The sequence below is a fragment of the Coturnix japonica genome, chromosome Z (assembly GCF_054131305.1).
Source record: "Coturnix japonica strain WE chromosome Z, WE-NBRP24, whole genome shotgun sequence".
Taxonomy (NCBI): domain Eukaryota; kingdom Metazoa; phylum Chordata; class Aves; order Galliformes; family Phasianidae; genus Coturnix; species Coturnix japonica.
In genome coordinates, this window is record NC_140702.1 from 47,532,383 (window position 1) to 47,545,786 (window position 13,404).

Consider the following 13,404-nt stretch of genomic DNA (forward strand, 5'->3'; position numbering starts at 1 on the left):
GGAAAATATTGCTGTGGAAGCTGTCAGGAAGCAACCACTCTTCAGAACATTTTCTCTACCTTAGCTCTACAAGAATGGAGCCTCAGCAAGTACAATGTCACTGCAAATATGAATTACAAACTGATACAGAATGATGTAAAAATAGCTAAAAAGATAAAATCCCCTCAATAAGGAATTCTCTTCCTACAAAATCATTTCTTAAAATAGTCAATTGCAGAAGGATGCATCTGGGAGCTAGAAACCAGTGATACCCACAAAACAGAAGCTAGTACATGAGGATACTAGAAGCCTTGAGAAAGACTGGTGGAGTCTGAGAAAAAAAAAAAAGCACTGGAATAGGCTCCCCAGGAAGGTGGTTGATTCACCATCCCTGGATGTGTCTAAAAACCATTTGGATGTGGTATTCAGGGACACAGTTTGGCAGAGAGATGTCAGTCAGAGTGATATGGTTAGGTTGTAATTGGACTCAATGAACTTTAAGGTCTTTTCCAAACTAAACAATTCTGTGAATTCTGTGATTCTAATTCAAATTAGAGAAGAGGGAATGAAAATAAAAAGTAGACAAGAAATAACAGTAGAAACAGCTAATTAAGCTATCAAGATAGTTATTATTCCAGTAACTTCAGACTAGGTTGCCTGCTTATCTAAAAGCTGAGTTTCAAATACCTGATTTGTTATTAGAGTTAGAGGAATTTATCTTCTCTTATTTCTAACAAAAATAACCAGTCAGTTAGCAAAAGAAGGAAGTTACCTGATGTCGTGGCTGATGACACAATATATTCTAATTCTAATATATTCTAATAGTTAGACTCTGCTACTCTAACACAGACATACATCAAACGTACTAAGTTTGATGTACACAGGACCTCATTACTTTAATATTCTGGCAAGTTGTTAGGAGAAGATCAAGCTTAAAAAAAGAGCATTCTATTTCTCCGCTTTCTAGTGAAATCATTCTCTAGTTCATTCCTTCAGGACTGGTCCTTCACTAAAGTAGTAGTTAAATACTTTATGGGAATAAATAAAATCCAATGTAAAAAATTCAACACCACTTTAGCATTCAAAAAGCAAAGAACCTCCTCCCCTATGCCACCTAGACTTACATACTTATAAATACTGTACCCAAGAGACTTACAGCTGTGTGAGATTTAAAAGTTCAAAAAAGCCCACAGAAAATGCTGGCAAGAATGCTAAGTAATGTACTCTTACTAAAGAATTCACAACAATCAATAAGCCACTAAGGAGATGTTTTCCAAAGTGGGTAGACATCTGTGACTCATTGGAAAGCAAGTATTTGAAATTATTATCCCCTCTTTTAAATACATTTGTACTTGAATTGTAGCATTTGGAGATCTAAAAGACAGCCTTGTACCATGGACAGTCCCCAGAAGAGAGAGATACCAAGTACAAGTGCACACATGGATAATAGAGTCCTTTCAGTATCTGGATATGAGATTAATTTTTTTTTTTCCTTTCCAAACTGCTCACATTCAGAAATTGAAGCTACTGATGCAATGAAAGGAAAAATCCTTGTAGAAAACATGTCTAGATTAATTTACTATAGATCTCAGCACCTACCCATGGTCTGAGTAAATATAACAATTCAAAGATATTAACTAGACATATTCTAAAATTGATTACATACCTACTGACTTTACTTTGTAAATGAGTCAGAAATGAAAAAGCCACAGTCATGCTATACCTAATATCAGTTTCCATGAAAAAAGTAATTCAACCACTTACAGTAAATAATATAAATAAATACAAAAATATGCATTATACATTAATATTACATGCTTGTATTTACATAAATATATAAAAATATATTTTACAAATATAAATGAATATAGTAGACATAGTAACCTGATTACAGTTTCAGCTTCACCACCTTTCTGACAGCAAGAGAAGCCTTGCGCTAATCACTGATGATAATGATTACTTGAAAAACATCAAAGAGATTAGCATTTCTGTTAAAACACCAGTATTATGATAAGCTTTGGTTATTTAAAAGCTCTCTTGCATCAAGTGCAATTACACCACCAAGAAAAACACTGCATGTGTACTTACCACATGCTTTACAGGCAACAGTGCAAATCTCTTCCGCAACATATTCTCCAGCTGGAAATTGAAGATAATCTCCTCCTGTCTTCCCAGGTGAATAATAAAGGTACACTTGAAGCAATGGCTCCGTCTGCTTGGGTGCACTAGTATTCCCAAGGATGTCACCATTCTGGTGGACAGTGGCAGTTGCTGTGCCTTCCATATTTGCCATTGTAAGACAGGCCATCGTTTTCATTTTATTTCTGTTCAGAACATTTGCCTAAAAGAAACATAAAGAGGACTCTTTGAATAACTACATACTGTCTTACTTGTAATACTCTTATCTAACAATAACTGCATTCTGACAGGCAGGCTTGCCAGCTACTTGATCAGACTGCCCACGAACCCACCAAGCCCGGCCTTCAATGCCCCCAAGGATGGGGTGTCCACAACTTCTCTGGACAACCTGCTTCAGTGCCTCAATGCCTTCTAAGTAAAAAATTTCTTCCTAACATTTAACTGAAATCTCCCCTCTTTCAGTTTAAATCCACGCCCCCTTGCCCTAGTCCTGTTGTTTTCTACCTGTGTAAAAAGTTGGTTCTCCATCTCCTTGTAAGCTCCTTTCAAGTATTGGAAGATGCAATGAGATCTCCCCAGAGCCTTCTCCTCTCCAAGAGAAACAATTCCAACTCCCTCAACATTTCTTCATAGGAGTGGTGCTTCAGACCTCTGACCATCTTTGTGGGACTTCTCTGGACTTGCTCCAACAGCTCTATATCCTTCTCGACCAGGCCTAGGGTCCCAGTACATGGTACTCCAGGGGTTCCTCACCAGAGTAGAGAAGAGGGGGACAATCACTCCCCTCTCTCTGCTGGCCCCGCTCTTCAGATGCAATCCAGGATACCAATGGCCTTCCAGGCTGTGAGAACACACCACTGGCTCCCATCCAGCTTTTCATCAAACAGAATTTCTAGTCCTTCTCTGGAGAGCTGATAGTAGTAAGGTCTCCCTCTTCTGCCTCTGGATGGTATCCCTCCCTTCTATTGTACCGACTGCACCACTCAGTGTTATCACCAAACTTGTTGAGCATATATTCATCAATCTCACATCTGTTGATAAAGATGTTGAAGAACACCGGTCTCAAGATGTTCCCCTGGGGCATACTGCTTCTGACTGTTCTCCACTTGTATGTAGAGGTACTGACAACTCTTGGGCTACGACCATCCAGCTAAGTCTTCATCCACCCTTCAAATCCATATTTCTCCAATTCATAGGAAAGGATATGGTGTGGGACCATGTCAAAGGCCTAGGATTACTACCTAGCCCTAATTCTGGAAATTATCAAACACCAGAAGAGGAAAAAACTAAGGTAAAAACTTGGAGTCCCACTACAAGATTTATCTCTACTCACTACATTTTATAACATGTGCTTTCTTCTGCATCTGAAACATGCTACTTAAACCTGATGGTCAAAATAATGCTTTTAATGACACTTGTAGATCTTATGATAATCTCAGTTTCAACCCAAAGATTGTGCTGAATATTTACAAAACAACTAGCCAGGTCACAAACTGACACAGAGGAAGAGTAGGAATACTTTCAAGCTGAGTTTTAATCTTCCACACTTAAAACAAAACATGTCCCAACTGAGGTGAGAATTGATGAGTAAGCAGCTGCTATTTGTAGGTATAAAGCAAGGCTGCCCTTCAGACTTAATCAGGTAACTCTTTTTCTTTGGAATGCAAGCAAGAAATCTGTAGTGATATGAACGGAAGACAGAGAGACAAGTAACTCAACACACAAGCACAGAAATACTTTAAAATGAAAAAAAAAAAAGTTCATAAATAAAAGTGAGATTGACAGAGTATTCTAAAAGGTAGTTAAAGAACGGCTTTGCTCTGTTGACTTCAGTTTTAGTCAGTAAAAGCCATGCCTAAAAAAAAAAAAACAACTCTGGCCATAGTCTGCAAAGCTTGCTATTATGAAGGGTTATAAGGGTTCTTCTGCAAGTAATGCTTCCTGTTTTACAAGGATTACAAGGGCTTCTCTGAAATTAATGCCTCTTATTACCCTATGTCAGCCTATGACATCAGAAGCAGATGTTGGTAATACAGAATTTGAACCTTCCCACCAAAATTCTCTTAACATTTAGTACTTAGATGACACATGGCACCAGAGGGGCTGTTTGACAAAGCAGCATCTGACACAGACACATGTATGAAGCAAAGGTGTGCTACTGAATTACTCCATGTGGAAAAAATTGCTCCCTTTGACATTCATTGATGCTTGCTGAATGTTTATGGAGACCAAAGAGTGGATATGAGCACAGTAAAACAGTCGAGTGGTGCATTATAGCAGTGGCAAAGCTGACGTTAAAGACAAGATATGTTTCAGACTGCCATGCAGATCTTTACAATTGGAATTGGAATTCAGGCTCCTGTTTACGACTTCCAAAAATTTATAGCTCATGGTGGTAACTATGTTAAAAAAATAGTGTTTTATAGCTGAGAATATGCTCTGACAAACATGATTTCTGTGCTCTTGGTATTTATTGTAATTTCCATGGAAATAAATAAGAGGCATTATGTTTGCAGAAACCGACATATACTGCTTTACCATAAAATACCTGCTTGGATAGTAACCCATGGTTTTGTAATTTTTGCTATTGGTGTTCCACATCATAACATCATGCGGAGCACAGAGAAGAACTACATGCCCCAGAGGACCTCACAGTCGGAGAGGGAAACACATAATGGAAGTGATGCTGGCTCTCTCTCTCTCACTGCCTGGCAGCAGGTGTGGGTGCGCTTCCAAGCCATGGCACCTTCAGTTTCAAAGTAGGCTTCTCGGTCTTTGGAAACCTTTTCTTATTTTACTTGATTTACTATCCTCAACTTCAAATAGACTTCAACTTCAAATAGTTATATTGTGTTATCTCATATTCCAATATCATAGTTAGTAAAATAAGTTTTCCTCCTTAAACCATTGTCGCTGCTCTGTTTGTTTCCTTGAGCCCAACTCCCACCTCCCTAACCCTTTCCCTTTTCCCTTCCCATTTTTGGGGCCAGGGGGCCCACAGGCCTACTTCCCCCATCACAGACAGATTGATCTAGGTAACTCCATGACACTAACTTCTAATTTTTTTTCCCAAATCTACAAATACTAAGGAAAAGATGCTATGTTTTATGTAGGTTTACATTTATATGGGTTAAAGATGACCTGTTCTACTAAAAATAGAAATAAAAAATAGCTATGTCAGCAGGAGAAAGGCTTTACACAACAGGGGAAGAAAGTATTCACTTCATAACCTATGTAGCAGATTAAAATACTCAATTTACATACACAAGGGGACAAAACTATGCTAACTTGATGGTATATAAAAAAAAGAAAGTCAACAAGACAAAGCAGAAAATAAAATACCCATCATGGCATCATCAGTATAAAAATACATCATTTTAATTTCCAAACTGAAGTAACATGGAACCAGTATATCACAGAATCATACACCTACACTTCTAAGTACAAGTGTATTTGGGCTCTGGGCCTCAGTCATATATTGCCACCTTAAAATGAAGGTCTTTCAGCTGCAAAGACCACAGCGAGGCAATTAGTGTTCAATGAAAAGTATAAATACGCAATTCTATTAAGTCATCCAGAAACATGTTCTGCTGAAGAAAAACAACATTGCATCAAAGATTTATTATACTCAGAATGGGACTCTGTAGGTAAGTTACTCGCAGAACCCACATGGGTATTCGCTGCCCAAACAGATGCAATGTACAAGGCCCATGATATCTGGAAGTTGACATCCAACATGCAACCAGAACTCAGTGAAAGTCAAAAATTACCAGACCACTTATAGACATTTTTGCTATAAGTAACAAAATCTTCAATGAATACATTTTGATTTGGTGATCAAAGCAGCTATCTGTAAGAGATCTGATTCTGGAACTAAGGAACAATAACTTTGATCCAGTAGGGTTATTTTTATATTTTCAGTCTTGATCATATTTCAAGTCTGAATTTTTAAAGGATAAATTATTACTTATGCTGCTCTAAAAACAACCAGCATTTACAATGCAACATGTTTATATGCATTTTTCTATCCCTGGCTGCAATTCCAATGCACCTGAGGATTGATTTTACCTGCCATGCTGTCCTGTGCTGATTTAAAATAATAATATAACTTCAACCAGAAAGGAGAATTAACAGACTGAAAATCACTGTAGGAAAATACATTAAAATTCAGTGGGCATAAAAACCCCTTCATGATTTAATAGTATTCAGCATTCACAGCCCAGTTCATAATAAAATTGTTTTTCTTCTTACAGACTATTACAGCTATAGTTTGCACTAGCTTTTTTCAATCTAAACTCTTCTCTAGAAAGTAATCACTCTCCTCCTTTCAGCTTTTTTTTTTTTTTTTTTTTTTTGAGAAAGAGCATTATCCCACTACAGGTAAATCACCTGTCGACTACTTTTCATAACTTGAGAAAGCTCTGTATAAAACATAAGAATGATGAAACCTTCTAAATGAGCGTATCAAAAGTCACCCACTTGCTGTTGGTATCCGTAGGAGGTCAGACAAAGCAGGAACACAGGCAATGGTAGAACATAATGTATCTGCAATAGAAACATACTTAACATTAAAAAAAAAAGTTTAGGGCCCTGAGAAAATATATCATTACTTAAGAACCCAGGTGTTAAGTTTCAGACAGTGCGATTCATTCCTTTTTCATTTGCCTGAATTCCTACTGTCTTCTTCACAAAGAACTTTTCAAAACCATATTTTTGGTTCTGTTAGACCTTGATCCTCAGTCATAACAAGAAGCCAGCACACTAAATGAACACTTGTTGTTTTTAAGCACTTACTGTGTTTTCTTCTTCTTTTGAAAATACAGAATTGGTTTAAGAAAACTGTTGATGGCATTAGAAGAGAAATGAAAAGAATAAAAGAAAGATACAGCAGATTCACTTCAGGTAGTAACTCTCCATTTTGCTAAAACACTTTAGCGAAAAACTGGTAACACCCTCTCCATACAATTCATGTGCAAGTTAGGGTCAAACGTTTTGCAGCAGGAAGGACAAGGGCATGCCTACTTTCACTCTCTTTGCATACTTCTGTGGTTGCAAGACACAGCATTTGAAAACATTTAAGCAAAACAGTAGGTCTCTCCATTAGTGAAAGAAATGGAAATACCCTGCTGTGATCCTTCAACAAGAAAAGGTGGGAGAGAAACAAAAGCGCATTTTAAGAATGACTACAAGAGGGAAAAACAAAAAACACCACAATAGTAGGTAGTTGAAAGTGGAAGAAACTCAGAACACTGCAAGGTTTAGATTTGATGACTTTTCAGATAAATCTTCCTGGGCAGAAGGAAAAAGAAGGAAAATAAATTTCTCAGCACCACTTGCTGCTTCTACCAAGTTTACCATCCATGGACCTGAAAAACAGAACCTATCTCACACAGCTGTAGATTCAGCTTCTGCCTCCACATAAATCAGACTTATGAAAACAGCGTTTCTGCCTCTTGTGAATCTGGCTTTAGAGATAAGCAATTACACCTTGTTTGGACAGCTGTGCTTTTTCTATGCACCTCCAAGGGTGCTCCTTAAAATGCTGTCTAGTCAGCCAATTAAGATCTGATATAAAGTCCACTAGAGTTAATTCAAGTTTTCGAGACCTGTGTTAAGGGATGGAGTAAGTTGCTTGGGGACAGAACAGCGTATCATTCACCTTTGGAGCACATGCTTTTTAATCTGATGGCACCAATACCAACAAAGCACGGAACCATATCTCCTGCTCATGCAAGTTGCAGACCTCTGGGCATTGCTGGGTAATTCTAAATTACCTTCTGCTTTAAGACTACCATTTCATGCTTCTTACTCCCAGCCCGGCTTTTGAATGAGGAAAACCACATGAAGATTTACCTGACTGTAATTGGTTGTGGCCCTTCCCCCAAAACTCCAGATCAGCTGCACAACATTTTAAGTTATATGAAGCAAATGGCAATGAACTGATGGTATAAACCACACTGAGATAGTCACACAAGTCACTTCCACTCTGGCTACAGCAGTGCCCATTGGAACAAGGGTTGTAATACTTTGAGTAAGCTCAGTAACATCGCAGCTTGCATTTTAAGTGCAACAATTGGGTAAAGCAACCTAACATGAAGTGTATGCCACTTCACTTAACAAATAGGAAAATGACTGCTTGCTTAAGATAGAACAGCTCACAGCTCTGGACAACAAGCATGAAACGCATGGAGAAAGACTTAATACTGAATAGGCTCACAGTGGCTACTGTAACATCTCCCTCTTTTAGTCAACCTCTGATCCTCCTGCCTATAGACTTATCTATTTATAGGATCTTCATCAAGGCCTTACAAAATTATTTACTCCATCTACACACTTTTTAGGCTGAGTAAGTCTTGTCTAATACAGCTTGTTCTTTCAGCAGCAAACTTTCAAAGAATGTCACCTATATTACAGTTTGGACTGACCTGACAGTGCACCATCTTGCCAGAAATTCAGCTCTCTCACTTCCTCCAATTTGTTTACATTTACACCAGACCACACTGCTGGCAGTTGCAAAGATTTAAATCCCCAGTTGCAAAACAAAGTCCAGAATCTAATGAAACAGTTAACTATGTCCATCATCTCCCTGCAGCTATTTGTGAAGAACATGGTAAAGACACAGTGAAGATTCTGCTAGCTAAAACAGGCCCTTCTCAGCAAGCTTTTAGAATTCCCATAACTGCAATTAATGTTTACTGTGTCTGATACTAAGCACCCTGAATACTCAATTTACAAGCAAATGAGGAGAAATATAAGAATAGCATTTTCTGTTATCTGATATTTCTAAATAAGGCCCTGAAGACATATCTCCCAACACCTCTATTAGTTTATTGGTAGTAAAGTAGGACACCATCTTTAAGATTGAAAACAACAAAAACACACACTTTCCACCTTATACACATATCCTTCTTTCAAGAAATTTGAAATAATACTATAAACAGCAACTCAGAACACCTTCTCAAACTGATGGTAAGGAGGCCATAGCAGGGTAGGTATGAGTGCAGAAATGTCTCACAAAGTTCTAGCAAAATTAATAATTCTAAAGACTATTATGGTTCTTGTTACAAGAACACTGAAAGAAGTTGTGCTTATTTTCATACGATGAGAGTAAGATGAAAAGTCTGTCAGTTCCCAACTTCAGACAGCTTTGGGTAGCTTGTTTGCTTATATCCATTAGTTAAACTTGACATTTATACTCAGAATATCTTCACAGTTCAGTTTGGTTATACAGGCAGATGGAACACAAATAAGCCTGTCCACAGCATGCATCCAGCAAGGCCTGTTACACTATCAAAACTTTAAATCTTAAAAATCTAACAGTATTCATATTCTGCATATAACGTGCAGTAACCTTGATATGATTTGCTTTGTGGACTGCTCTTCTGCTTTGGACAGAAGTACATCTTAAAGGACCCAAGCATACACCATTATTTGACAACTAGTAAAACACATAATCAAAATATTAGTGTATGCAGAGGTACCACTACTCCTTAAGGGATCAACAACAGATTCTTAAATTTTTGCTCAGCCAGAACACAGTAGAACAGTGTCTGGTATTTCACCAAAAAAAAGAAAAATCATTACAACAGATCCCTATTTTTCCAGCACGTATATTCACAAGAAATCAGTCTTCTCACTAACTTTATCAAACTCACAGTACTCGCAACAAAAATGCTTTAACAATCTCGAGAATCTGAGAACCTTCTCCACAGCTTAAACAACAGAAGCCAGTTCAATCAGACAGTTGATCCATACTTTAATTGTATCATATTCTGTACTAAGAGAACTCTGCTGTCCCTCCCCTGTGTAACATGCTCTGACTTCAAAAACAGGTTTCATAAAAATCTTCCCTTGAGCATATTTAAAGATATTCTGTAGAGAAATAATATGCCTTCTGTTCCCACTGTCTCTTGTTCACATGCTCCACTTGCTGCCCTGCTGCAAGCTAGATACATAGACGCAAGAAAAACAATGGCTCATACAAGAAACAACTGCAAAAAGTTAGGTAAAATTCCTTTGGAATAATCTATTTAATCAGCTACACACTAATATCATGCAATGATTTTTAATATATCAGGAATTTGAATGCAAATGTTAACATGCAGATGCAGAAGGAAGATGACAGATCTGTAACGTATCAACAACAAAACATGTGGTAAAAAAAAACCTGGAGAAAAAAAAAAGATAACATTTGCTTACTGTTTTACTTTGGCAAACCACTGGCTTTTATCAGCAATTCAGCAAGAGTCCATGAACTTTTGCACAAGGAAAGAGTAATGGTCCTGGTCTGATCTGCTTGCATGACAGAAGAACTAACTGGACAGAAACTGCTAGCATGAGGCTTTTAATCTGTTCCTCTGATTAGAAACAAAAATTAGGAATCTTAAGTGAACCGAGTGAAGCCATTATTCTAGCTTTTCTCCAGAAGAAAGCAGCCAAGAGATGTTATCAGAACAGCAGAATGAAAAATACTTTATAGAAGACTGACCATCATAGTAATCTGCCAGGTTGGTGAGCTACCAGACTAAATAAATAAATAAACAAATAATGGGATCAAATCAAAGGTTGCCCACAGACAACAGCTCTGGTTGGGTTCCATCAGAACTCTGGCAAATGCTGGTTTCTATCTGCAAAACATTTGACTTTCACCATGTTGATAAACTTCAGCAAAAGACTATTTCATCAGAAAGTTTCCAAGCAATTCAAATGGTTACCCAACTGTTCTGGCAAAGAACATCTCCCAAGACAGTGACATCTGAGAATCCTTAGTCCATCAGAGCCCACTGTCATCTGCATAGCCTTACATGCACAGAGGATGCAGGAAGGGTAACCACAATAGATTGAAAAGACCTCTGACATGAGGTATGTGGAAAAAAAAACAACATTAATTTCCCTAACACCTATCTCAAATTTCTTATGAATTGAAGCAATGAAGAATAACATCAAAACTAGGACACTATACAGCAGGTCAATCTGTATGTACTTGCTTGAAACTGAAGTGGATTCAGAAGAGATCTCAAGAACATCCTCACTATGAGTTTCTTTAGCTAGCTAGCTGCCTGCTAGCTGTGGAGACTAAGTGTATTTCCATACACAATATCATGCTGGTTTTTATGTGTCATATGCAATACTGAAAATGGAATTCTATTTACTAGATCAGGAAGTAAAACAAGGGTTAATTAGTAGAAAACAGATAATCCCAAATTGTTTCTTTAATTTCTTCCAAAAAAGTTAAAAATAAAAATAAAAAGAATGTTGATGTTCCTGTGTGCTGGGAACAAATTAAATCAAAGCAAAAATATTTCTGAATGTTGCTGACTGGTAGTTTCATTCTCCCTGGTGGATTTTGGTTGCAGAAAATGCTGAACCACTTTCCTACACCAAAGTACTGGCTTAAGAGTAAAACAAATACTAATAAATTACCAAGGAATTAAGAAGCATTAAAGGTTACAAAAAAAAAAAAATAAAAAAAAATAAATTTTTTTTAAACACATTTCAAAGTGGAAAAATATTCTGATTCACCACTGGAAACAGAAAGCAGTATTTTTCTCTTAAATGGCATTTTTGTCATAAACAATGTTTAGGGGAAAAACCCTCCAATCCAGTGTATGCAGATGACATTTATAGCTACATTCGTGAGTTAAAACTAAGCACCGAAAGCACAAAAGTGAAAAGCACAACACAGCAACAAACGACACCTGTCTAACTGCTTGGATTTCTTAAGCAGCACAAGGTCCCTGCACTGGTCACATCAGATAGCAGGGAAGTGATACTTTTGAAGAAATCAAGTTAGCCTTTTCAAAAAACAATGCAATTCCCTATGCCACAAGGGATAAGGAAGAAGGATTTGTCAAAACATGATCCAACAACTGTTTCTACAGTTCTGCGTTGCTGAAGAACACCAGTTACAAACCAAATGCCAGTTTAGCAGATGCTGTCAAGAACCAAGCAGGTGACACTAAGCTACTAGAAGCCACATGTATTTCATACAGCAGTCTGAGAATGTACAACAGTGACAGCAGAAAACAACCCCTGTATCCACAAATGAAATAGTCTCAAGGACTGTCCCTCTTCTCAGATCCTCCAAACACCTGTCCTCTCCCTTTGGGAGGCAGAGATTTCTCAACATATGTCTGCTTTCAACAGCTTAACACAGATGAAACAGAACAGTCGTGATCCATCGCTTGCTGCAGCTTCTGAAGAGCATCAGAATCTGAACCAAGTTACTTATCCCCTCCAGCAACAGAAGTGCTGTGAAGCTTCAAGTCTATGCAAATGGTGTCTTCTAGGCAAATAACAGCACAAATCATCACACAGTTACAACCTGGTAGCAAACACAACGTTCTCTTCCTTCACAGAAGATAAAGGGTTTCTCACAGCAAACATTTCTGTGAGCAAAATCAGGCAACTCTTTCTAACTACCATTGAAAACTAGGACAAATTGCCCAGTTTGTAGTTGTTCAGCGAGCTTTTCCAAGAACTGGATATTAAAAAGTTGAAGTCTTTGGGGCATTCCTTTTCAATTCTGTTATCTCCCTTTTCTTGTCCCCTTATCTCACTTCCCCAGTTTGGCAACTTCCCTCCTCAGAAGTTACTACAACTACTGCCTCTGAAGAAACTGTCATACATGTTTACATAGTGTGCAGAAATTCACGCAAGTTGAGAAACTAGAGTTTTCTTCCTAGAAAGGAGGAGCAGAAGTAACACCGCTAAATTCTTATAGGTTCGGTCTTATAAGTGGGAGGCATGAAGAAGGAGAAAGTAACAAAAAGCAAAGATTAAAGGTATCAGAACAAGGCTTTTAGACCCTACTCCCTCACCATGAGTCAAGACACTTTTCTTCTACTGTTTATTCTCCTCTAACACAACCTGAATTTATAAGCATTTAAAAAAAAAAAAAAAATAGGGGTAGAAAATGAACCAAACATGGACAGATCCTGACTACATTGGAACAGTTTAAGAATTGCTAACCAACATCAAGAATAATTAAAGAGATTTTCAGTCACCATATATGCAGTGAGAAACCACTGCAAAGAATTGTATTGCTACACCTCCTTGCTATACTGCCCAAGACAAATAGGTGCCTGTAGGTTTCAGTAGCCAGGATATCATACCTGAGACTATATTCTTCTGTCACACTTCTAACCCTCTAACTATAGACACTAACAGCATACCTTCACATTTCACCATACAGGATAAGTATTTTCTATCATGGAAAATATCCTCACAACCTTAGTCACCTTTTCTGCCTATAAAAAGAGAAAATAAAAACATATGAACCATGTT

At 37.6% G+C, this 13,404-nt stretch overlaps 1 protein-coding gene across 7 annotated transcripts in view; it reads right to left on the reverse strand.

Annotated features, from left to right (window-relative positions):
• Window positions 1–13,404, reverse strand: part of JAK2 (Janus kinase 2) — an 84,337-nt gene that overhangs the window by 45,873 nt on the left and 25,060 nt on the right. For 2 of the 7 annotated variants that reach the window (XM_015848916.3, XM_085528419.1), the window contains exons 2-3: window positions 6,598–6,663; window positions 2,068–2,320 (exon numbers count right to left, since the gene is read on the reverse strand). In XM_015848916.3, coding sequence (XP_015704402.2) covers window positions 2,068–2,296 — 229 coding nt within the window. In that variant the 5' untranslated portion in view covers window positions 2,297–2,320; window positions 6,598–6,663. Of the gene's footprint in view, window positions 1–2,067; window positions 2,321–2,622; window positions 3,150–6,566; window positions 6,664–12,442; window positions 12,572–13,404 lie in introns of those variants that run through there. The other 5 variants (XM_085528420.1, XM_015848915.3, XM_085528421.1 and 2 more) reach the window with 5 other exon arrangements.